Source organism: Alnus glutinosa, chromosome 1 (genome assembly GCF_958979055.1).
Source record: "Alnus glutinosa chromosome 1, dhAlnGlut1.1, whole genome shotgun sequence".
NCBI classification, from domain to species: Eukaryota; Viridiplantae; Streptophyta; class Magnoliopsida; order Fagales; family Betulaceae; genus Alnus; species Alnus glutinosa.
Window position 1 is genome coordinate 47,371,496 of NC_084886.1, and position 27,297 is coordinate 47,398,792.

The 27,297-nt window shown below is 38.5% G+C and overlaps 1 protein-coding gene across 2 annotated transcripts; it reads right to left on the reverse strand.

Moving 5' to 3' along the window:
* Positions 1 to 1,623: 1,623 nt before the first annotated feature.
* On the reverse strand, positions 1,624 to 27,079 carry LOC133854160 (uncharacterized). Of its 2 annotated transcripts, none has more exons than XM_062290236.1 (19): positions 25,371 to 27,079; positions 18,661 to 18,746; positions 18,070 to 18,459; positions 17,836 to 17,919; positions 17,344 to 17,727; positions 12,592 to 12,652; positions 9,585 to 9,729; positions 9,314 to 9,420; positions 9,004 to 9,252; positions 8,613 to 8,860; positions 8,271 to 8,501; positions 7,966 to 8,187; positions 7,816 to 7,869; positions 7,590 to 7,655; positions 7,338 to 7,478; positions 7,205 to 7,258; positions 4,168 to 4,227; positions 2,468 to 2,875; positions 1,624 to 2,375 (listed from the first exon to the last, which is right to left on the reverse strand). In XM_062290236.1, the coding sequence occupies exons 1-19, from the start codon at positions 26,719 to 26,721 to the stop codon at positions 2,211 to 2,213; spliced, it is 4,506 nt and encodes a 1,501-aa protein (XP_062146220.1). In that variant the 5' UTR covers positions 26,722 to 27,079; the 3' UTR covers positions 1,624 to 2,210. The 2 variants fall into 2 exon arrangements, with proteins under 2 accessions (XP_062146220.1, XP_062146210.1); XM_062290226.1 differs by having other exon boundaries at positions 7,590 to 7,709.
* Between the last annotated feature and the right edge of the window lie 218 nt (positions 27,080 to 27,297).

Sequence of the window (27,297 nt, forward strand, 5' to 3'; positions counted from 1 at the left end):
AAAAATGACACGTGACAAAAATATTATGGGCATATTTCATCAAAATTGGCCTATTTCAAACGTTTTGGTAGTTTGGGGGCCGAAGTTGAAGTATTGGCAGTTTGTGAGGCTACTTGCAAAATGTGTGGTAATTTGAGGGGCTAAACTGTAAATTTCTCTTTTTAAAATTCGTATATTTAATTTAAAGAAAAATGTAAATTATTTTTTTGATAAATAAAAAAACCAAGTTATTCACCAAAGCTCAAAGCACCGAATGAGTTATTTTTTTTTTTAGTTAGTTACGGGAAACCCATATCATTTTGTGTACTCATTTTTATTGGGCAAATTCCAAACCTGCACAAACCGCAAAATACTTCCTCCACACGAATTTAGTAAGACTTTAGCCAGCAGGTATGGCCCCAAATAATTGTTTGCACTTAAGGAGATTCGAACCTTAGACCTAATGATGATACCACAAAGACCAAAGCTCTTCCCACTTGAGCCAACTCTTTAGGGTAAAACAAACAAGTGATTTTTACTAATCCCAATTGGGTGTAATAAGCTATCTGTATTATATGAGTAAGAGTTTGTTTGACTTTGCAATTTTATAGGTTAAAAAAAAAAAATTTTAAAATAAAATGAAGTGCTTTTTTCAAAAATAAAAAATAATGGTAATTTGAAAAAAAGTGAAAAGTTACGTTTTTAAACCGTAAAGGAATGCTTTAAAAAAAAAAAAGACAATTTTAATGATGACCTATAACTCTTTGACAATTTAATGAATTTGTTAACACGTGTCAACATGTAATGGGTGGATATTTAATGAATTTGTTAACACGTGTCAACATGTAATGGGTGGATATTTAAAGAAATTTTTTAAACTAGCCAATATGTGTTATCAAGTTATAAAAGAGTTATACCTATATTTATTCTTTAAGAGCATCTCCAGCAATAAGAGCTATTTTAGATTCTCAAAAAACTTAATCTTCTATTTTAGCTACTCATTTTACAATAACTCCAGCAAGACTATCAATTTCACCATTTTTTTTCTTTAAACATTATTTTCCAATCCCTTTTTTATTATTTTTTTCACCCTTCACCTTTCTCTCTCTCTTTCTTTAAATATTATTATATTAGTCCAAGTTGCTACAGTAAACTTTCACGTATGAAGGTTTACTGTAGCAAATTGGATGGGAATCTTTTATTTTAAAAGCTCTGTTGCAGGGCAATTAACCTAAAATATTGGCGGCAGAAAACATAGATGCTAACCTTGCAGCAATATATAGAGAGCAAGAGTTGTTTGTCGTCACAGCCTACCATCAGCGCCTTCTCCCTTGAAAGGCGAAGAATCACCAACTCGAAACTCGACGAGCTACCCCAGCCCACATTAAGGTAAAATCAGCAATTTTCAATCTCTCATAGCTCCATCCAATCTTGCTATCTTGGCCAAGCAAACACACGGGCTATATGTTACTTTCTTTCATTCTTTTTTTTTGCTTTTTTATTTTTAACCAGTGTTTTTTTTTTTTTGAAAGGTTTTAACCAGTGTTTTTGGGTTACGTTTATATTATGATCTTGCCCCTTTATTATTACTATTATTATTATTATTTTTATAAAAGTTCAATGACTGATATCCACAAAGTAGAGTTCCTTGGAAATTCTAGAAAATCTCAATTCAGAAAAATCACCTCAGCTATAAAAACGTACAAAGTGAAACCAACTGACCAACTACATACATACACAAGGTTGCACTTCAAAAATAACGCTCCAATCAATATCAAGAGAGCGGGATCTTTTGGAGCATTGATATTGTAGGAATATATACACCAACTTTACAGAGCAGGCACAGTAGGTGATACCCTTTGATTCCCTCGTATACAACAGTTACATGAAGCAGAGCTTCCATCCCACCTCCACAAGAGAGACAAAGCATCAATACAAAGACATTCACGCCCTTCTAATACACGTGTACTAATGGAATAAACCCTCACCCACTGTACAGTTACTCTCACAATGAATATACAGCAATTCTTTGTCAAAAAATTTCCCTGCCCAAACCAGAATGCGATTGCGACTCCCACTTAATGAGTATACTGACCAGAACCCCATCTCGGTGTTCAGTCTGCCAGTCTCCATAATCAGATAAATGTGGAGGCCTCGGGGCAGAAAACATTTGTCCTGGACGGACAGTAGCCTGAGTAGGCAAATCAAAACCCGGAAGAAGATACCTCACTCTATCCATGGCGTTCCAATGGTTCACCAGAACATGCATCCTGGTCATGCTCCCCACTGGGAAGTATATCAGCAGGAACATATTGATAGCCCTTAGGTAACCGCATATTCTTCATAGATGCTTGATCTGAAGTCATTACAAGCTCTTTTTCAAATGTCTCGGCATGCTGTGAATATAAATAAAGCTGGAGCATTAACCCAAATTCCAGTAGAAAAGAGAGTGACAAGTGTAAGTATATTTTACCAAAATACAGCATACCTTTCTAGATTTTGACCTCCATCCGCCCTCATCCGAAAGATTAGGAGATGCAACAGAAGAAGGCCTATGAGGGATTTGCTTCCCAGAAAATTGTGCCCTCTCTGTGAGCTTTCGGGCAAGAAAGATTTGGGATGTGGAGCTGTCATCATCAGTCTTTTGATCTGCATCCATGGACATAGGAACTTTAATCCGGTGCTTAACAGAAACTGTGCTATCCACAGTTATGTCATCTGATCTTTGGATTGCATCACTGCATGATTTATAACCATCGGTGTGCCCTTTGAGGGATGTTGTAGCTGATTCAGAACTAACTTCAGGAACGAAGAAGGGACTATGAACAAGCACAGAACGAGCAACATGATCTCTTTTCCAAGCGAGTATGTCATGTGAGCACAAAACCAATTCCCGCTGCAAATTCATAGAGGCAAGAGAAAGAAGTTCGAATAAATTCCACCCCATACATAAGGATAGAAATTAGTGTCTGAAAAATGGTCAATTTAAATATCACCAAGAAGCATAAGCATCAAAAAAGTCATTCTACTGAAATGAGGTGACCTAAAGCGAGAGAATCAACAGTAGAAAAAAGGTACAGAAAGTAACCGCAGATCAACATCTCTACGCGGTTAATATCTGTTAAAACAACAGCCAAAGAGGACATTTTGAGGGGTCCAGAAAAATATAACCAACTATTAAGCATTGGAGGAAACAACAGATGATATCTGAAACCCTGCCATGATTAATAAAGGAAAATTTAAAAAACATCCCTGAGGTTTTGTAGAGCTTACACTTTAATCACTGTAGTTTTGAAACCAATGGTTCAATCCCTGTCAAAATTGTCAGATACACAGGGTATAACCGAAACCGTGATTCCAAAGAGTGGGTTCCACTAAACCTCAAACGACGTTTTTGCAATTTTCCATTATAAAAATATGTATTTCCACCTCCCAATCCCACTTGCAAGTAGGCCATAATTGAGTCATATAACATATAAGAGACTCGCCAATCTTACTGATTGGGTTACCAAAATCAAGAACCTGGCACAGAAAAAGGATTTAACCAAATGGGAGACATGGTACAGCAGAAAGGACATTTTTTGGACAAATTGAAGATAAGCAATTGAGCATTTCAAGGAAACTAGCTCAAAGGTTTACAATATATACTAGACATTTTCCTCCTCTTTTTTTTAGTATACTTAAAATCATGCCTTTGAAATGCCAATAAAATAGTAGGAAAAGATCCCTTTTGTTTCTGGTCATTCTCAATAACATCCTTGGGAGTAAAATTAACTTCAACCGATTCAGAGGAAGCAGTTCCAAGGACCCAATGGTTCAAAGGTATACAAACAAGACCGTCCCAACCCATCAAGCCGGTTGAGTCAGAAAACCAAAGGCCTCATAGTAATCACGGGCCCCAACAATGGGCTTAAATCTGGTATTGTCTACTCTAAATCAACCCTTGCATCGCCGGTGGACAGGAAAAAAGTAATCCGATTCCTCAAGAGACTACAAATGTAACAGATAAATGTGATTTCACTATTCAGAATCGTGCAAAAAGGTTTTCTATTATCACATTTATATATAGGCCAACAAGCAGCAGATCTCTTGGCTAACTTAGAACATATCACAACGAGAATAAAAATTTTGTAGATCACTAGAGAAAATAATCACACTTCTCCATAATGTTAACCTAGAATTGTTTACCTTCTTTTTTTCACGTCTGATTATTCTCTCACAAATAAGACGTAACCTCTCTAGTTCAACCTGTACAAGAGCATTAACACAAGGACTCAATCAAGGATTTAGAATTGCATAAATTAAAAAGCATAATGAAAGATAGAACCATATTAAACCAGTAAGTTTCATGAACACTAGACAGTATCACTATAAGTAGTGCATGAGTCATGACAAAGCAGTTGCAAAGTAGCAAACCATGCTTATTAACACACTAAAATCAATAATCATTGGATGCTCAGGAAATAAAAAAAAAAAAAAAAAAAAAAAAAAAAAAAGCGCAGAAACTCATACATATAGATTTTGCCATAGTACAATAAATTCTACAGAATTTCAGTAATTGCCTGATAGAAATTACTTCCCAGGTATTTTCCTTTCAAGTTTCACCAATGAATATACAACTTCATGTGAACCAAATGAAAAAAGAAAATGGAACCACCTACCAAGGAACATAAAGTACTACTTATATGAAAAGAATACATGACTACTTATATGAAAAGATCAAAAATTAGATAAGCAGTATCCCTTAGAGGACGGGTATAATGCAATATATGTTTGAAGCATTCCTGAACATATACCAAATGTTAACTATGCAACAACTATTACAATCACAAATAACATACAGTATTTTCCCCTTGCATTATACCTAACAGACCTGACTCTTCCTTATATTATGACATGCCTCTTCCTTATATTATGCAAAGTTAAGATCTTCCCTAGAGCTATCGCCCATGCAAAAAACGCCACCCTAAAAGGAGCCTTATTTCTTCAAATGCTCTTCCGAGGAAAGGAAGGAGTTGTGGGAGGACTCGGTGCAAGGTAAAAGGATCTAACCTCAAACACCCACCTATTGGAAGGGGTTCAACAGATTATATCATCGCCGCCTCGTGTCAATTTGAAGGAATACAATGATGCAGGGCAGTTTACGAGCAGGCCAGTCCTATTAAAGAAGCCATATCCTGATATTCCAGCATCGTATGAAGACAATCTTAGTGATGTTGGAAAGCTTATTCAAAGGACTACAAAGTCATATTTCATGTAGAGTTTCCGATTCCAACGTTTACCGGGACAAAACGAGCCTTGGTCAATACCCGTTTGATAGAGTGCTACAATTTCCAAGACATTCAGTCGACAAGCTTTGCTGGGCCCCGTCTCACAAAGGAACGTTTGATGTTAGCTCCTTTTACAGGATCCTTGCTTGTAAAGATGTTTTTCTTGCTTTTTCTTTCCAGTATTTGGCGGACCAAGATTCCTTCGAAACTAGCTTTTTTCGCTTGGTCGGCAGCTCTAGGGAAAATTCTTACTATGGACAATATTAAGAAGATGCATATCATAGTGGTTGATAGGTGTTGCTTGTGCAAACAGAATGGAGAGTCCATGGACCATTTCTTCTCCATTGTAAGGTTTCATGTGCCTTATGGAATGCTATCTTCAATCGCTTTGGGATGTCCTGGGTTATGCCTAATCGGGTGGTTGATTTGTTTGCTTGCTGGTGGACGGGCGGTCGCTCTCGGAATACTGTTGTGTAAAAAATGTGGAGCCTGTGTAGGGAACGAAATGACAGAAATTTCGAGAACCAAGAAAAGACGTTGGAGGAGCTCAAGTCCTTTTTCTTTTATTCTCTTTTTACTTGGACAACAACGTTTTTAGCTCCCTTAGTAATTAGTTTTAAATATTTTCTTGTACTTTTTTCTTCTTCTATTTAGGCATTCTCTTGTATACTTAATGTGTACTAGGGTCGCGTCCATTTGCGCTTTTTGAAATGCATTACATTACTTAAAAAAAGAAAAAAGACATCAACATGAACAACACCAACTAAATTGATCCAAGAATGGATCCTAAAACTGAATATAACCTACAAGTAACCATCAATAATAACACAATATAGCAAGTTAGATCGAATAAACTATTTATAGATTGTTCTTCAATTTCCGAGGGAAGGTTGGGGGTTCGAAACTTGAAGATATTCAATTGAGCTCTTTTAAAAAAATAGCTATGGCGCCATATGCATGAGAGAGACTTGGTTGAGTTGTGGTGGATTCTAAATTTGGCAGTTCATTAGGTGGGTGGTGTTCTAATGAGCTTATTGGGGGTCGTATGGGGTAGCGTTATGGAAGAATATCAGAAAGAGTTGGGGAATGTTTCCTAGTCTTACTAGATTTGAAGTGAGATGGTTTCAAATTAGATTTTGGCATGAGCTGTGAAGTGGGGATAAGACCCTTAAGGAAGCTTTTCCAAAATTATATAGTACTGGTTGCGTGAAGCGTAGCAGTTCATTTGGAGCTTTCTAGTGGCTCCCATCAGCCTTTATTAGAGCAGCTCATGATTGGGAGGTGAAGACAAGCTTTGTTGGGCCCCTCCAAAAGAGGACTGTTCAATGTTAAATCCTTCCAAAGTGTCCTTGTTCATAAGGATGGCATTCCCTTCCTTTGAAGAGTATTTGGTAGGATAAGGCTCCTTTGAGAGCAACTTTCTTTTCTTTGTCAGCTGCATTAGGGAAGATCCTATCCCATGGATAACCTAGGAAGTGACATGTTTTTGTGGTCGATTAATGTTGTATATTAAAGAGGGATGGGGAGTCTGTCGAACATATACTCCATTGTGAGGTTGCTTGTGGCTTAGGGGAATGCTAACTTCAATGCATTGTGTTGTGTTGTCTTGGGTTATGCCTAGACGAGTCGTAGACTTGCTTGTAGGAGGGGGTTATTTGGTAGCACTAGTACAGCTATGGACCATGGTGCCTTCATGCTTTTATGGTGTCTTTGGAGAGAGAAATTATAGAAGTTTCGAGGACAGTGGTGGAGCTTAAGTCTTTTTTCTTCAATACTCTTCACCTTTTGCGTTTGTCTTTCCTAATGTGCTTCATTTTCATGATTTTATTGTTCTTTTTTCTCCTTCTAGCTAGGTAGTTCTCTTGTATACTTCATATGTACCAGGATGACACTTCTCACTTTTTAATGATAATTTCACTTATCAAAAAAAAAAAACTTTTACAGAGAAACCTCACCCTAATTTGCTTGATCCTCTTAAACTCCTCCATTCCATGTTCTTCAGTTTCAGCCTGCACATATTGATCATTTAGGGCAGTAAAAATCATGAAGTTAAAAATAAACACCTAAGTTACAACAAAATTATTAGACCTTTGCCCTTTGCTCCAAGCTATGCTTTTCGCAGTAAGCCTTGTGCTGCAACTTGCCACCAAAATTCTTAATATTCATGTAGAAGCCAGTACTTCTGGCACATGTAGGATGAAATGTTACTTGGCAGTGACCATAGCTACACTGCAGATGCAGAAATTACAGTTGCTTAACTATCAATGATCTAAATTGCAAAGAATCCTTGCAGTCCAATACAGAAATGACAAAACAAAAACTGTTTATGGTGACCCTAACCTTTATGCAGACACCATGTTTACGCCGGCAGATATAGCAAACATCAGCCTCCTTCAAAACTGTCTCCTGCATTTTGTCACATGATATGGAATGTGTAAGAATATCACACGAGTTCCACACCTTATCCAGATTCAATCAATACATATATATTAGAAACGCTTGCAAGCATCAGTAATCTAAGTTATTTAGAATTCAGATTCCTTCACAACTTATCATATACACGTACCACTCCTTCAACTGGGTTTACTTGTCCCCTTCTGAATGTTGATTCAAAGACCCACTAAATGGTGGAAGAAAAAAAAATTAATTGTACTCTGGTGAAAAAAAGAAATAAGAAGAGCCAACAATAAGCAGACAACAGGAGAAAAACCTTCACCTCAGCACAGAAGGCATGGACCCATTCACCATTTGAAGACTTCCTAAAAGCACCAGTAGTGCCACGACATAGACCACATTCCACGACAAAAAAATGCTTCTCCCAAGCATTGACAGTTGGTGCTCCAGAGCTTCTAGATGATAATAATTCTTCACATAATTGACAGTACCATGGACCTGTAGATTCTTTAACACTACGATAGCAGCCCAAGTGAACCGCAACCTGTTAGAAAAAGACTCCTTTAAAACTCAAGGAGAGAGAAAATCATGTTTTCAAGCACTAATTTGGGGCCAAGGCTAGAAAACCTTGCAACTCGAACAGACAAATATTGGGTTTAATATTGTCTCAGACCGTCGGCAGACATCACATGATCTAGGATGTTCCTTAGAAAGATCTGATACTGAATGAACAAAATCAGAGTGCTTTTCTAATGAAATCCTTGGGGCAGCCACCCTAGAAAGCGTCTCTTTCGCCCGTGGCATCAACTGGGAGCTGATGCCAGACCTCCCAATAGAGGTATTCAAATTCATCGAACTCTGAAGAGGAGGTAACAAAGATATGGTCATCAAAGATATCAACAAGACTAAACATTATTTGCTTCCTACATGATGGGTAAAAGAAATTTTAGAAAATGATAAATTACTAACCTCCTGTTGAGCCAAGTCATCAAAAGCATCTTTCCTAAATGACGAGATCCTAGAGGATGCTGCAGCAGCAGCAGTTGCGGCAGCCAGCACAGCCTGCGCTTCCTTATGCTTTCTCTCTTTCCTACCCTGCTTTTTTGCTTCTCTAAGGTCACAAAGATACTGGTTAACAAGCACAGAATCCCATCTTTGCCACCGTGCTGCATCAATCTCCTGTGGCAAACTCTTAGCAACGTTACAAATTAAATTATCTGCAAAAACAGTTCAAACACAATGCAATAGTTATAGTTACATATCATGGTTATACATCAGAAATAAATTAACAAGAGTAGAAGAATAAATGAATATGAAAAGCCCAAAATATCCCAAAAGATTAAGAGAACAAGGAAGAGACCAGTAAACTGCTTTCTTGCAACAGCATTGCCAAGTAACCTATTCTGAAAATAGATAATTTCCCCTTCCACCTCATCTTCTGGAGACAAGTCTAAAACTCCCATTTTCCTAGCCTTAACCAACCGGTCTAAATTTAGTCCATCGGATTTACAAATCATGTTACTGAACTTTGAATGTTGATTTTGGTGATTACAGCAAACACTAGCATTGGAAGAAGCCTCCAATCGAGAGGTTTCTTTCTCCCTTGAACCTGCCAAGGGAAGCATCTGTTAGTACTATCCAAAAATGAAAGAGAACAAAAGAGACATTACCATCAAACTCATGCATTGGGTTCTTCAAAAGTATTCCCAATTCCATCTGCAACAATTTCTTGCGAATATATGGGTGGATGTAAAAGCTAGACGCTGCTTCTGTTTTCCTATATTAAATGAATGAAAAAAAAAATAATACAAGTTTGTTTAAAATCCCAACATTTTAGCAATACAGAGCCAAAAGAGTAGTTTGCCAGAGCTTCAAGCAATGACCATATAGCAAAAAAAATTTACATAGTAAAACCAGAAGAGATCCATTTGCAAAGCTTACATGACATCAGAGACAACTGAATTTACAGCGGAACAAACTGGATTTCCTTGATCCCCATTCACAGAAGCTTTGCACTCAGGAATGACAACCTCCTCCAATTGAATGCTTTCATGAAGGCTGCAATTTGAGGGTCTAGGTGAATTGCCTGTCAAACAAATGCTATTTGTATCAAACGAGACACCAAGAAAAACATTGTAAAAATCAGAAGCACCCAAGGTAACACAAAGAAATACATTGGCTACACAAGAAGGAAAAAGAGAAAAGAAACTAGGTCCCAAAAATGTGGCAAATACAAAAATCAAGAAATGAGGACAAAGAAGAATGTTTTAATGAAACAGTCGAGCAAAAGACTGATCTCAGAAGTTAAGCTTCAACTTAGTCACAGGATGTTTAAAGCCCGTAGAGTGTCCAGCAGTTTTTTTCAAACCAAACACTCAATGAAAGACAGGTGAACAGTGTTGTAATTCAACTTTCTGAGTGCCCACCAAATCACTCTATGCAGCACATCAGCAGCTCCACCAAATCACTCCTACCTAACATGCAGCACTCAATCAAGTATTTACTGTCTGAGATCTTCCAGCATCAGGATCTTTCACAACCCCATTATAGGTGTCTCTTAGTTTCTCTCCAACAATACTATCTTAGATGCATAACATTTTTATAATCATAGAAACCCACTATCATCCTATCTTCCTCTCCAACACCATCATATCATGACTAGCCCATATCAACATACCAAAGGTTGTTCAATATAAGAAAGGTCATCATGGTACAAATTGATACTGATGTTCAAAATGATATTATATCTGTACAACCATTAAATACCTAGATTGCTTGACATTTCCCTATGTACTGGTAACTTGCAAGAAATAATCCATGGAGGTCCCAACTTTAATATAAACACAATGCTAAATATCACAGTGGCTGTGACACCATGTATGATATGTGCAAACAAGAACTTACAACTACTGCATGATTAATTAACTTATATATAAACTAGAGGCAGAAAAAATTAAAAAATATAAACACAAATTATATTTAATAAAATATAAATATAATTTTTGTTCCTTCCCTTGCATACATTGTTTAATTGTTTCTCATAGGCTTTACTTATCCAAAAAATAATAATTTCTCAAAGGCTTTATTTGTAATGGAAGGTGAAGGTGAACGGCCTCTGGCCAATGGAAAAATATAACTTTCGTCTTATCTTTAATAAAATTTTCAGGATCTCTATCTTGCAAGAAAGTCGACCCCTCTCTCTCATCTCCCTCTCAACAAAAAACCCTTAGGTCTCTTCTCTGATAACGTCTAGTGAGGAGGGAGGAGAGGCTCTCCTCCCTCCTCCTCATCCGGTTCCCATCCAGTCTAGGTCCTCTATTGTTTTTTCTTCTTTTTGGTCTTTTAGTTTTGGGTTTCTCTACATCTTGGGATTAGATCTATGGTGGTTGGGTCATCTTTTGTGCACACACGCCACACCCGAGGCCTCGCCGGCTTGTTCCGGTCTTAACCGTTGACGTCAATTATGTGATGGCCGTCGCGCCAGTGTACGTGCCTAATTGATTCTTTTGCATCTTGGGATGTAGATCTATGGTGTTTGGGACCTCCTCCTCGTGCATGTGCCTCACCGAGAGACTCTCCCTCATGTTCCAGCTGTACCCCGCTGTCGGCACAGCTATGGGTGGCCGCCATGCGTTGTTCCTGTGCGTGTGGCCGAGGGAGTTTCTGAAGCTTAGATCTACGGTGTTTGGGACCTTTTCACTACGTACGCGCCTCTCCGATGGCTTCTCCGGCAAATTCTGCGTCGCTCCGGTGTGGGTGGCGCCACGCGCCACTTCCATTGTAGTTTTTTTTTTCCTGTAGGCCTGACTTTTCCTTTGTATTTTGGGTTTGCTTTTTTATTTCGGCTAATGTCGGCTCGGGTTTTGGGTAGGGTTGGCAATTTTTGACACGACCCGCGAACCCGACACGAAAAAACCGGGTTTGGGTTTGTTATAATCGGGTTCTTTATGACCCGATCGCGGGTTGACCCGCCCAACACGATTATGATCCGATTGCACGGGTTGACCCGATAACACGATTACCCGCCAACACGATTATAACCCGATTAAAAAAAAAAAAAAAATTGAAGGTAAAAAAATAAAATAAATAATAATAATAATAATAATAATTAAAATTTGAAGGTTGAAACATGTGAAAAACAGTGAAATTGATGCCTTGTCGGGTCGGGTCGGGTAAACGGGTGACACTTCTTTTTTTCTTTTTTTTTTTTCCCTTTTTTTTTGTCGGGTCGTGTTCGGGTCACGTGTCACAACCCGATTAATAATCGGGTCGGATTCAGGTTGACACGTTTATATAATCGGGTCAGTCGGGTTGACCCGAACCCGACTCGTGAACCCGAATTGCCAACCCTAGTTTTGGGTGTCTCACGTGGGTTTTGGGTTTGTGGGTTTTTTTGGGGGGGGGGTTGTTCAAGGCAAGTTTGAGTGTCTGACGGGGGCTTCAACTGTTTTTGGGATTTGGGTTTCACGTGGGCTTTGGGTGTTGTGGGTGCTTTCTGGCCGGGAGGGTTTGACAGGTAGTTTTGCTATTTTTGGGTTCTAGGTTTGTACGAACTCTATTGTATACTGTCTGTGTACGTAGGGGCCCCTTACTCTTTCTCAATAAAGTTGCATTATTACTTATCAAAAAAAAAAAAAAATACAGTTTCAATTGCTAAGGTAAAAGGACTCAAGAACATAATTTCAACAAAATATCAGAGTAGACTTAATCGACAGGCACATAAACAACTACCACCTTCAAACAAATTGAAGTGAAAAATAAATAAAACATCATAAGTACCACTATCACCAGTATAAGTAACTAAGAATGTGAACGACTTTTTTTTTATATAAGTAAATCCAAAGGTAATTTTCTTTTTATAAGTAAAATCCAAAGGTAATATAAGAACATGAACAACTTTTTACCAATGAAAAAGAGTTGAATCAAAAAGACAGTCAGAAAATCATACCTTCAGATTTACATGAATGCCTCAGCAAAGAATCTTCAACAGCATCAGGCTCAGTGGACTTCTGCACAAACAAAAACAAAAACCAATTAAAAAACAAATGTTTTGTAAAGCTAATGTATAAGCTCTAGGAAACCAAAATGCGTGAATATAGCTCCCAGGAAACTTCAGGAAATAGTTAAAAAAAGAAACAACGCAAAGATGGAGGAGAGGTACATTTTTGACAATAGACAGCCAATTTATGCCACAGTCAGAATGGTAACAATAGAGCTAGGAACAAATTCAGAAAAATAGACAATAAAACTCACTTGACCCCCCATATTCTGGCATACACAAAACCCATCTACCTGTTTGGATCACTTTCACCACCAAGCCTTCTAGAAGGCTTACGCTGTGAAAAGATGTTAAGGACACACAGCAAAGCCCACAGCTCAATAACAGAAAAATCTCATGCCAGAAATTATGAATGTTGTAATCAGCAAAAGCCAGATAGTCCACCCTTCACAAATCAGGATACATGTCTTAGAAAGGAATTAAGCAACCCAACTTGTCTAGGAAGGGTTCCTTCCTTCCATTGAAGTCTGAGGCATGAAAACAAATTAGTAGCTATCATATATGATGGTTATAGCATTTTCTTTGAGGGCAGAAGTACGTTTCTATGCTAATGGGTCTCTCATTGATTTAATTTCAGCCAAATAAAACTCTAGCAACATCTTTAGCCTTTCATGCTCAATTTTATCTCAAACTCCTGCTACAGTAGTGAAAAAGCTTGCAGTTGTCTCGCAGCAAAATACTACTCAATTGTGGATAGCCAGATATGTAAAGTGGGTAACCATACAGCAACAATGACACAACATATGGGCATATGCAGTGTACAATTCCCTGACATTGCAAAAGCCTAGGCGTCAAAATATCCTGCAGATATTCGTTGCCTTATCCAAAAAGTCCATGGTTTAGCTCATTATTTTTTTTATAAGTAATCGGCAAATATCATTAAAAGCGTAAAGGCACCCAATGCTCCTAAGTACACAGAAAGTATACAAAAAGGAATAGCTCATTGTGCAACTAACTAGAAAAGCAAAAGGAAAAAAAGAAGAAAGAGGAAAGAAATAGTAAATGGACACGGTAAAAGCTAGCTTATCAAGAGGACAAGACGGCTGAACAATGTATAACTAGATTATCAAGCAAAACAACACACAACACACATGCCCCACCCCCCCCCCCCCCCCCCCCCCTCTCTCCCAATGCGTGCACACACGAATGGTAGAAAAAGAAACACCCAAAATAGCTTCAATCTGAAGACCCATATATTTCATTGCATCATAATTCAAAACATATCACGCATAAAAAAGAACAGACAAATGCCTATATGAACATCCCAACAACCATTACACAATTACATATAAGTTCTCTTGAAATAAAACTGAAAAAAGAAAATTAGTCGCCTCCGATACCAAGACAAAGACCACCAATGTGAGCACCATAGCCCAAACCAATCAGGTTGAAGATGAACAACCAGCAAAAAATACAGCTGAACAATGTAGAGTGAAGTAGCAAAACTAAAAATATGACTGAACAAATGCTGAATGAGGAAACGAACTAAAACATGACCACAACTCTAGAATACTGGGGACGTGAATAAAAACATCTTGCCTGCCATCATCATAATTCACGAATATAACACAGAAACATGAACACAGGAAGGGATCAAGCTTTTAAGACGCAAGAGTTATGAAAGCAAGGAGTTAAGAGTTAGGAAAGAACTAAGCTCAATCCGCACACAGAAACATGAACACGACACACGAGGGAGACCTAGGGGGGTTAACGATCCTTCCGATGCTTCATGGTATCCTTCCCTTCCCTTCCCCCCTTCCTCCCCTTCACTTACTAGTCCAATTAGACTGCTTAGCCCAATTAAATATATATTATAGAAAGTGAAAGTATACAAATGTAATCCCAGAAGTCAATCGGGAGAGTTCTAGCTCCAACAAAGAAAGATATCATCCCAATGGATGAAAGACGATATGGAAAAGGAAGTCTCCACTCCATTTTTCCCTTGGAACAAACAATATGGCTGTAAGCTCAGCCTAGAAATAGAAAGATCCATCAACGTTTTGGGTTAGGAAAGACCAACTCCTAACTAGGTTCGACTTTACAGGAGAAAGAATCCCATCGAAACTCAAAAACTAGATCATCTCCTTCATTATAACCATCTCCAACATCCGAAAAGAAAAGGGACCATTATGGGAGACAGACCTCCAAAGTAATGTAATTAGCTAGGCGATCCACACCAGTTACCAGTCACACCCAAAACTAAAAAGTTACTTCCAATTTTTTTCAAATTGGCAAATATACAACTCAGGCACCCACAAGAGATCGAATATTGATATCAATGTTACGTAGACAAAATGGACAACCTCTCCTCAAGAGTCAAATGAATGAAATTTCAAGCAACATAACAATGTGCAAGTGTTAATGTAATCGCTTCTATTGTAGCCGCATGCACAATAAGATAATCATCCGCAACAGGTTCTCTCAATTTGGACTTCTCCAACAGTTACTGTTTCAATGATTTTTTAAAGTTGAACCATTCTTAAGTGTCATCAATCCTATCCATGGCCCCTAGATGAAAACCCAGCCACGCAATCTTATATAGTGATGCAGACACCCAAAAATGATTTTATTTTATTATAGGAATTTAAGGCATTAATGTAGTTGTTATAAATCTGGGTAGGGGCAGTATTAGGGCCCAAAGGAAAGACTCAAATACACCGAATCATTTATAAAGTTAAAGTTGATATATTCATGGATCCTTGTGAAAAGGGAAGGTGACATGCTCCCTAATCATAAAGGGTACAAAAGATCCTACCTGTAGCTTTTGACTTGGGCTATATTATGCGCTTCTTATATTATTGGGCCTTTTATGTGTGGGTGTTAATAGGTTTTTTTTCTTTAAGTAGGTGTTAATAGTTATTTAGCATAAGCTAAAGTACTCCATTGTGAGGTTGCTCGTATCTTATGGAATGTCATCTTTAGTCGCTTCAGCTTGTCTTGGGTTATGCCTCTTCGGGTGGTAGATTTATTCGTTTGTTGGTGGACGGGTGGCCGCTCTAGGAGTGTTGTTGTGTGGAAGATGGTTCCTTCATGCCTTATGTGATGCTTGTGGAGAGAACGAAATGATAGAAACTTCGAGGACAAAGAAATGACAATTGAGGAGCTCAAAACTTACTTCTTCTTTTTTGTTCACTTGGACTGCTGTGTTCCTAACTCCTTTAATGATTAGCTTTCAAGATTTTCTTGTTCTTTTTTCTTCTCTATCTTAGACGCTCATCTTATATACTCCTTGTGTACTTGACTGCACTTTGCGTTTTTAATGATATTTTGCTTACTTATTTAAAAAGAAAAAAAAAAAAGAGAGAGTACTCAATACCATAAAGTCCAAATCTTACTAGCACTACTAGTTCTAATTGCGCATATATATATATATATATATATATATATATATATATATATATATATATATAGAGAGAGAGAGAGAGAGAGAGAGAGAGAGAGAGAGAGAGTTGCTAAATTTTCAAAGGTAATGCCTTCTATTCAAAGAAGAAATTTGCTAATTTTCAAAACGGTATAAAGCTAGATGACCCTAACCTAAAGTGTTATGCCAAGGAAACCCTAGATGATACTTAAAAGTCTAGATTTGATGTTAGAAATTTTTCTTCTTCTTCACTCCTCAAATCCCAAAATCACCACCCTAACTTCCACAAAGAATTTCTCAGATCTCATCAGTGGCCCAAAACTCGAGTTTTCCCCTCTGTTTGCCCTGCAACCCCTCTTTTCTAAACCCTAAATTCCCTAACACGCATGCATCTTTTCCCACTATAAACCCCTGATCCTAGCTCTCACTAGACCTAGAATGAGCTGCTCCAAATCTCCAAACAAGAACATCACTTCAAAACCACTTCAAAACTAAAAGAGGCAGAGAGATCAAAATCGCACATGACTTCTACTCAAACTAGTAAGGGCAGAAGAATTCTGGATGGCAGGGAAGATTTCATGGGAAGATACCTGACATAAAGAGCTTGAAGAAACCAACTTTCCATAGCAAAATAAATTCTATACCTACAATATTCATAATAAAATGACATCAAAACTAAAATGTTGCCATTGAAAAAGGATTTTTCTAGGATGAAAACATAACAACCACTTGTGGAAATTTAGAGCTCATCAAAAAAGAGGACAGAACATCAAACAACAGTTGAATGTCAAACAAGAAACTGAAGGAGGATAAAAACCCAAAAAGAAAATACATCTAACATTTTCTCCTCTTTCCAATGATCATTTTACAATTTACAAATGCTACTCCAACAGAAGGAAAACACAAACAGCAATAGAATAAAAGAACTTTTCGACAAAGAAGGAAAAAATTAGTGGGCCCGTGAAAAGAAATATAGGTTATCACTCCCTGGAGAAGTAAAAGTTCACGTAGTGTCAAAACATAAATACCATGTACTGGAAGAACATATTACAAGAATTATGCAAAAGGTATTAGTTAGCTTGCAATTCTCAACAGGAACACATATGGACTTCTATCAGAGGACAAAAACCAACATGCATATTTAGATACCTAATCCAAAAGCACTAATTTAGTTTCTTTCTTATCCAATAAACACCACTTCTGTAAACAATCAAAATTCATATAATAATTTACAAATTCATACTTCAAAAGCCTCCAAACAAATAGTATGCAATGATTACCTTTTCGGTAGCACTCGGGACTGATAATTTACTTGAATTTTCTGGTTCTTCACAGCCGGGTTGATCTACTTTAACCTTATCGATTACTATCCCATTGTCACCAAATATTTCCCCTGATGAACATATTACTTTGTTATCCTTCAAAATCCTAATGTTGCTTTTGGTTCTTCTCCGCGGGGGTACTGACTTAACAGCAACAGGATCTGGAATATCAGACTCTGATACTGCTACAGCATCAGATTCATCAGTTGTTCCAACTTCATCCTTACACGCAATTGCTGAATTTGCTTTAACTTTGAGATTTTTCTGCGAGGTACTAAAATAAGTACGATTTCTAAGCCATTTGAACAGTTTGCATCGCAAGTCAGGTACCATGCCGTCATCCTGCAGAAAGAATTAAAAACATCATATAAAAAAAGAGAAAAAGAGTAAGAGCTATATGCTTCAGAAACTAAATAAATAAATAAAAAAGTTAACTAGTTTGTGTATTACATCAAGTGTTGCAGTTAATGAATCAGGTGAGATGCCAATCTCCAACGCCACATCTTGCACGTTGACTTTTCCTCGATCAATCATCTACCAAAAGTAGAAGACACTAAGACTTACAACAAGCTGGAGCTAAGATAAATATTTGAGATTATACAATTGAATGCTACAAAGCTACTTATCAACAAAAAAAAAAACAATTGAATGCTCCAAAGCACGCACGTACACACACAAAAGTACCTTCTTCAAAATCACTGTAACATTAAGGGATTCAGATAGGTTCACATCCTCATTGCTCCTCTCTAGTTCTCCCACACTAATGAGTTGTTGTGCATCACCGCATTCTGGCATAACTCTGGTTTCTAAACCAAAATCGGAACACCCTGTCTCTTGTAATTCACTATCACCCGATTTATCAGTAGTATTAGGAGTTCCTAGATGTACTGCAATATCATCTCCATTTTGGCAATCAATCGTTAACTTGTGTGGTTCATTCATAGAGACTGCCATGGGAAGATGGTTGGCAACATTGAAGCCACCACCAACAGCCACAGAAGGCTCACCTGCACGTGAACTGCTGCTACTATCATGTACATCTGAGTGCTTTGAGCAAAAACCCCGTAACTCAACCTATAGAAAGTCCACAATATATAGGTATTCCTAGTCAGAAAGCCTCATTATATCACAAAGCCAGCACTTAAAGCCAAAAGAGTTTTTTTTTTTTTTTTTTGGGGGGGGGGGGGGGGAATACTTGTAGTAGCAGTGATAATGTGGCATTACGAACAACTATATGGAGGAATTTTGATTCTAGAATGCAAATAGAGAACTTACATTATCACATCCATATTTTCCCCAAACTTCCATTCTGAATTTCGCCTCCCTTGCACATATAGGATGGAAGGAAGTCCTGCAGGTTCCTGAACAAAAGATACAACCGAAAAAAAAATAAAATAAAATAAACAATCAATTACCAAACAGAGGATAACAATAAAAAGGGAACACAGACTTGAAAAGTACCAACACTGCGAGCCAACAGATGCAGCAATAAAGAAATATGAACTAATGTTAAGGCAATAAAAAAGGTGACTTAAACATGCAATGCACAACAGATTCAATCATGGAACATGCAATCAATTGAAGAATTCCATGAAGCAAACATCAAAAAATAATAATAATAATAATGACAATGACGTAGATAACATGAAAATTTAGAAAACCACTAAACTTCCAAAAGTTAAGAAACATAAGACTTGCAGAAGTATACTCCTCCACAACCTCAACAGTTCCATTGAGTGCAGTTGAGTAAGACCTATATCCCAGTGGATGATAACATTAAGATCAATAACAAGCCGTGCACCTTTTGCAGAAGTGGTCCGGGGGGAAGCTGGTTCTCTTGTCAAGCATCCAAGCCTGCGGGCTTCAGAGTTAGAGCGAGGTGATTTGGATTTGTTTCTGGAGGCGTGGTGTAGGGCGGTTGAAGACGGGAGATTGGCGGTGAATTGCTATGTTTTGGAGGAGTAACCGCTCATGTCGACAAAGAAGAAGACGAATCCAGTCTGCTTCCTTGGTGACGACGACGCTAGGAAGAAGAAGAAGAAGAAGAAGAAGAAAGGGTATTTTCATTAATGGAAGAAGCTTCTAGAGTGGCTTTGGGCTGCTTTGGACCAGGTTTCAGCTTTTGGGTTCAAGTGGGCTGGGCTGGGTCTGAAGCCCAAGTGTGGCAACCGGGCTGGGTCTAAGGCTTTGGTGAAGAAATTTTCTGCAGGCCTTGGGTCGGTTTCGGTAGCTTCTAATCCTTATTTTTTGGGTTTGTCGACTGGTTTGGAATCCGTCTCCCCTCATGCTCAGCCTAAAGCATTGTTGGTTACTTCCATCTCTGGCGACTCTGGCTCTAGGTTCTCTCCCCCCCCCCCCCCCCCCCAAAGTCTCAAGAGGTGCTGTCTTCGCCTCCGGTAGCTCCTCCCTAGCCTGAGAATACCTCCTTCAATTTGCTTCTTGGACCCACCACAACAACAGTTTCTTCATTAAGTATGGAAACTGAGGATTTGAGTGGCCTACCCGCATCTGGTGATTATGCCGACGGAAGTGAGAGCAATAAACTTCATAATTCTAATGATGGGCCAATTGATCATCAACCTATTAATTCTGGAGCATAAAGGAGACAAACTATATAGCAAGAATCTTTTGCATGCGGGTGATTCAGACATGGAAATTGCATATTTCATTGGCCTTCCTACTTCTATTGGTTCTGGCTGTGGAATTGAGAACAACGGAATTTGTACTTCTAATTACAGACCTAGTGAGTCAGTTTTAAGCCTGGGAACTCTGTGGAGAGAGAAATCAAGCTTAACAGTGAGAACCTAGGTGACGATGATGGTAGCATTCACAATGAAAAATGCCCTTTCATACAAGGAGACCTTGATAAAAATGTTGTTGATGAGCCATCAATCATGCAAGTGAGCGTTGAATTGACTGAAACTGCTACAGTTGCTGAGAAGTTGAATAGCCTTAACTCTATAGTCCATGCCGAGAATGGTTGCCTTGCTGTTCAAGATTCAGCCAAGTCGGAGAGGCCTTCTCCGGCAAGTGTTGATGTGGGTTTTCTCCGGCGGTGTTTTTTGAAGCCAAGGCCCTCGAGGTCTCGGGGATGTTCTTCTCCAGCAGTCCCTCATCCCCAGCAGCTGTCGAAGGTTTCTTTGGATCAAGTCAATGATCAGGAGGGTTTTGTGGATAATCCTCACTTGTCTGCAGTGAAGGTTGCTTCTCCCTCCTTTTTGGGTTGTAGCTCCTCAAACATTCCCGTTGATGACAATGGTGGGGTGTCGCATGGTGAGGAGGATCCCTCCTTGGAGTTTCTGGATGCCATTGAAGAGGACCTTCTTTGGATTGTGAAGCTTAGGCGTCCAAAGAACAAAGCTATGAGGGTGTTGTGGAATCTAAATAGCTCTATTAACTACGGCAATGCAAGCATGTCTTCTCGGCGGAGGAAAGGCAAGGCTCACGTTCGGTAGCGTGTATGCTCCATGTGATTTCTGGGTATGAGGGTCCTAGGGTTGAGGGTTTATTTGGGTCTGTTTGGGCTTCTTGTGGGCTGTTTTGTTTGTTCCTGTGTTTAAGTCGGGTTTGAGGGTCTTAGGGTTGAGGGTTTATTTGGGTTTCTTCTTGTAGCATGTTTGCTCCATGTGGGTTTTGGGTTTGAGGGTTTTGGGTTTCTTCTTTTGTTTTATTTGTTCCTATATACGTAGGGACGCCTTACGCTTTTTTATAAATTTATTACTTATAAAAATAAAAAAACAAGGCATGCACCATTTAAGTCTTCAGCATGGATTCACTAAGAGTTTTTGCCTATTCAACATTATCAATGAACAATCTTTAGCCTGCTTTTTTCTCAAGGACACATACGCATAAACACTATCTTGTTAAACTCCTACTAGCCTATGGTACAAACACATGAAAACCAATTTTTGTTTCTAGCCACATGAAAAAACCATTAGAGTATACTGAGAATTCACAATAATGGCATGTTTACAGACTTGGCAACTGAAAGCTCTTCAACCGAGCATCAGACATGCACTAGGGAAAAAAAGTTGGGAAGAGGCCAAAATTCGGAGTACAATTCCTTTATGCATTATGTTTATAATATGGATAGAACGGAACAACCATATATTCAATAGTGTGGGACTTCCTTAAATTCAGTTTATTCTATGTTTTCAATATCTTTGTACGGCTGGATGGTTGCTTTCGACAAAATCCAGTGTTGTCCAACTTTTTCCTATATCCTTAATTTTGATTATAATATTTGGAGATCTCTTGGTATACCTATTTGCTTTCTGATTTTATTACTAATTTTTTTTTTAAAAAAGCTGGGATTTGAAGAACTGTGGCTTAAACTCAGTGAGATAATCTTTCAAATCTGTATAAAGCAAGAGGCGGCACTAGGACAACAGCTGCTAAGAAAAGAGGCTTGCAAAACATTAAACTTCCATGCAGGATCAAGACATAGCCCTGCTTCCCACTCCATACAAGCCCAAAACTCTAAATTATTAGACATTGTGAGCATAACTTTTAAAGAAACAACCGGTTTCCACCTCGTCCTCTATCTAACCTATAGGTGTTGGTAGTTCTAAATAAGAAGGGCCTGCTTCCTTCTTTAGGAGATTTCAATGCATATATCCTACCAGTTTCATGGCAAGCTCAAATGCTACAATGTGCAAAGCAGCAATTACCCAAAATCTCCTTTCTTCGCACTCAACTGGCTACTTCACATTTCAAAAAACAGTGTCCATCCTTGTAAACTTACAGTGAGAACCCTTAAGAAAGAGTTAAGTGTTAAGTACTCCCAATTATACATAAATACAAAACAAAATGAATGTATCTCCTACTCTTTAACAACCTTGAAAAATTTAAGAAGAGGAAGCAGAAGGGTCGGCTACTTTCAATTTTTTCTTTTACAAGAAATCAAAATTTTATTAAAAACAATAGGGCGTACACAAAAAGTATACAAGGGAAACACCTAATCAGAGGGCTCCTTTAATATTAGAATCTGATCAAATCCCAAAAATTAAAAAATAAATTAAAGATAAATAAATAAATATCTATATACATATATAACCTAGAGGTCTTGATACGGGGCAAAATCAACAAGAACACTCTTAAATACTATGGTCCCTATCTGCTACAGCAAGCACTGGAGACTTGTATAAAATCAACACTAATTTCAAACCATATTTAAAATATTGCATAGAACACCAGCAATTAATTGGTCAGTTTCGCAAAGAAAAAATAAACATTTCATACATAAAAATGGCTCACAAATGCTCCATGGAAACTTACAACTATTTTACAATTGTTAATAGTTAATTGTTAGAACACTAACAACAACTTCTCTTAAACTTTTCCTCAATTTAAGGAATTAAGCCACTTTTTGCTTCCCTATTTAAATGCACTCTACAATAGCTTCCCTTATCCTTTCCCTATATCATTTAAATCTTCTTTAAATTAAATCTTATTTAAATTAAATGCTAAGAGAAATCATTTAAATATTGTTTCACATAAATTCTAGAAGAATGAGAGAGGAAAGAGAGTTTTTTATATTAAAATAATGCTAAGGGAACCATTTTTGCTTCCCTAAACGTAGAGTGCAACTTTTGGTTCCCTTGGTATTTCTTTAGTTTAGGGAATAGGGGAATTTGATTCAAGTGATTTTTTTGGATTTTTCCCTACATGTAGGGAAGGGAAGGAGATTTACGGAAACTGTTGCTACTGCTCTTACATACTGAGATGACTTGCACCAAAATAAAATGGTTTCCCAGTATGGCTCACATGATATTTTCAATGCTTTGTTTCTCTTTAACTTATTATTTATTAAAAAAAAATTACGAAAAAAAAATTGGCAACACATTTTGGACTATTTTCTTTACAAATATATAAGAAAAAAAACTCGACAGTCCCAAACAAGTCCTTAGAAGTATCTAAAATACGGGGAAGAAATGTCATTCAGGAAATATTTCCAAAGAAGTTGCAATGGATCCACGGGTTCACCAATCATTAATGGTTCTAGAACTGCTAAGCTTAAGTTACATGCAATAGTGCCTAGAACTACTACTAAGAAAAAAAAAATTAGTAATCACAAGTATTATTAAAAAGCGCAAAGGTGTAACCCAAGTACACATGATGTATACAAGAGAAACACCTAATTAAAAGAAGAAAAGATATCTAAAAAAGGTGGAAAGCTAGAAACAATAAAAACAAACACAGTAGTCCAATGGTAAAGTGTCTTAAAGGAAAAAAAAAAAAACATTTAATTCAACCGATGTCTACTCATGATCCTCAAAATTCCAATCATTTCTTTCCTTTCAGAGACATCACATAAAGCAAGATGGTATCACCTTTCATACAGCATCAAAATGAGGACAACCAACTTGCCCTCTCTAACAAGCAAAGAGGTCTACCACTCAATTAGTCAGCCACACACAACTGAAGATAGTGTTCTAAAGAGCGCTGGCAATACATAGACTCTCACTCTTCTTACACATGCAGCATCAATCAACCACAATTATATGACTCTTCCTAAGGTTGTCCATAGTGTTTGGCGGTTAGTTCCTCATTGTGTTTTGTGGAGCATTTGGCGGGAGCGGAATGCGAGGCTTTTTAAAGATGTCGAGACTGTAATGGGAGTGTTAAGGAAGCGTGTGCTTAACACGCTATATCTTTGGATAGCGTCCCGTCTTTGCCACCTAGGTGTTTCTACTTTTGTAGACTTTCTAAATTATTAGCTGTTCATCCCGATTAGGGGCACTCTTGTATACTTCCCGTGTATTAGGGTTGCGCCCCTCTGCGCTTTTTTATTGAATTTGAAATTACTTATCAAAAAAAAAGGTTGTCCATAGTGAGGATCTTCCATAATGTAGCTGACCAAGCAAAGGACACCACTCTCAAGAGAGCCTTATTCCGACAAATACTTCCAAGGGAAAGGAGTACTACCATAAGGAACAAGGACAATGTAGAAAAAATATGACCCATACCTTTAGCCAATTTAGCTCTTAATATACAATCATTCAAGCCAGGTTTTTTTGTTATTGGGATGGGTGAATTATGGATCCATCCCCCAAGGGAACCGGACATGAAAAACAATTCCTTCGTCAATCACAAATGCTCCTGATGAAGTGTTAGGTATTAGTAAATCATTATATTGAGGTTGTCTTTGGCTTTTCTAGTTCCCTTGAGAACTCCAAGGTTGTTAGATTAAGAACCCACGGAGAGGTTTTCCCTTTGTTTCCAGGAATCAGAGTATGTCGATGCCTGCCCCTGTTCCTGACTCTGTCATCTATCACTTGACTCACCTCAATTTCATTGCTAATCAAATCAGTTATTAGATACAAGTGAGTTGCCCATGTGCAAGTGCAACAAAAAGAGAAGGAAAGGAAGAGAACATAGCTTATAAATGACAAAAATTCTAATAAGCTTTAAAGCAACAAAATCCTTTCTTTTATAAGCAAGCAAAAATTTATTAAAGAAAGCGTAAGACACCCCTAAATACACAGGAACAACCAAATCTAACCCGCAAAAACCCAACAACACCCATAGAACCTAAACCCTAGAAACCGAAAGAAAAAAAAAAAAAAAAAAAAAAAAAAAAAAAAAAACCACAACCTTCCAAAGCAACAAAAACCTTTGCACATTCTCCTATAACATATAGTCGTAAAAATAAATACAGATAAAACTATCTAGTCTTAAAACACTTTAGAAGAGACGTCATTGATTCCATTCTTTAACTCAAATTGTACATCAGTTACACAAAGTATTTAGATAACCATTGTTCTTCCGCTTGATGAGAGACATATAAAGTGAATTTCTAAGATCCACAGATAGCAGCAGAATACAACACCATATAACTCGTATCAGCTGAAATATTACCCAACACAGATGTCTAACAGATTCACAAGTAGGCCCATTATTCCAATTACAACAATGTTCTGCTCGTGTACCAACCAAAAATGAAATGAAGAATTCTTATAAAGGAAGGAATCAACAGAACATACCATGACTGCACCGAACACAAGCGCCACACTTCACCTTGCATATGTTACACACCAATTTTCTCCTTGTTTCCTTGATTCCTCCCACATTCATGATCGGCTCCATCTTCGTCAAGTCCTCTATATAGACCTCAGGCATCCAATGGCAACAAACCAAGTGAGCAAACTCCATGGATTCACCACTTTCGTCACTCCTATGAACAGGTTTTAGAGCACCACCCTGCTTCGGGCAAAGCACACAAGGCTTCACTGAATCATTACTATTGCTATCACTCTTCTGCTTACACCATTCACACAACCAAGCCGCATCCACATCCTCCTGCACACCATAGCACTTCTGATGAACTGCAACCTTACACGAACTGCAAACAATCAACCGGTTGGACTCCTTTCCCGTGTCCCCCGTACAGCAAAAATGGCACAATGATGAGTTCCCTTCACAAGGACAAGCAATTAAAACTTTCTCCAACCCTGCATCCACACCCAGAAGCTTCCGCTTCTTCGAAGGCCGCTCCGAAGTTAAAGAAATCTTATTCCTAGTTCCCAAAAGCCACTCTAAACCGCCAGATGAATCGGACACCGAACAACCCTTTTCATCCTGGGGCAAAGCCTCATCTCCAACACTGTCAATTTCCAATGATTGCTCACCCTCACTCTTCACCTCCTCTTTAACAGCCCCATTTCCATTACCATTTCCGCTTCCGCTTCCATTTCCATTATCATTTCCACTTCCATTTCCATTACCATTCCCGCTTCCATTTCCATCATGCTCATTCGCACTCTCAATTCCACAACTACCTACATTCACCCTCGAAGCATTTTCCGAAATTGGAATCAGAAGACACTTCCGAGTAGCTAAAGAACTAAATGGAGAAGATATCTCAAACAAGGCATCAATATCGCACAATCTCAGGTCTCTAAAGTACTCCGCCTTCTCGGCCCAAATGTTGGAACCCCTAGATGGCCGAGAAGACTTCTTGTCCGCACCCGAATGGGACTTCTTGTGCCGCCTCCGACTGTCCGAGCTCCTCGACAAGAAGCTGGCCAAGCCGCTGGGCAGAGTAGACAGACTCAAAGCCGAGGCCTCGTCCGCAACATCGAAAGGCGAGCGCTCACAAAGCGCTTTCCTAGCCTGCGAATAGAAATCAATATCTACTGAGGTCTGCTTCTCGGGAATTTCCGGTTTGGCCCCCAGCGGAATTTTGGCCGGAACCCGAGAAACGTGGCAAGGCCGCTCCTCGGTGCCGCAACCTCCTTCCGCACCCCTACCCATCATTTTCTTCCGCCTGTGACATCGGCCTCCAGTCATCAGCGACGACAACAACAACGCCCACCACCACCACAACCTTCGCATTCCATCACTGAAACCCTAACTCTAGCCCTAACCCTAACCCAAATCCTAATCTGCTTCGGTACCTCGCGTGCACCTCTATCCACAAAAACCCTAACCCTAATCTAACTATGGCTAAGGTCTTCACGTGCACAGTAAAATAAGAGAGAGAGAGAGAGAGACAAAAGGAGTGGGGTGAAGACGAAAAGTCTCGGCTAGGGTTAGGGTTTTCAGTTATTCTGGTTCGTAATTTCTTTCGGATCCGTTTTCAAGACTGAATTGTTTTTTCACGTAGTTCGATTTCGCTTTCGGGAGAGAGAGAGAGAGAGAAAGGGAGGGAGGGAGAGAGATTCGCGTTTTTTGCAGGCAGTGGGGGCGGTCTGTTTTGGGAGATATTTTATAGGTGGGCTTTTCTATTGTGTTTTCAGCCATATACTTACATTCGTGTGTCAAGGAAAGCTTACCACGTGGCGTCCTGCTGTGGCCGAAGTGATGCAACTATTTCACCATGTCAACAGTCTATGTGGGGCCGTGGGGGCATATTTTGTGATTGATTGCTTGGTATACCCCACCATGAAAAAAGAAAACAAATACAAATAC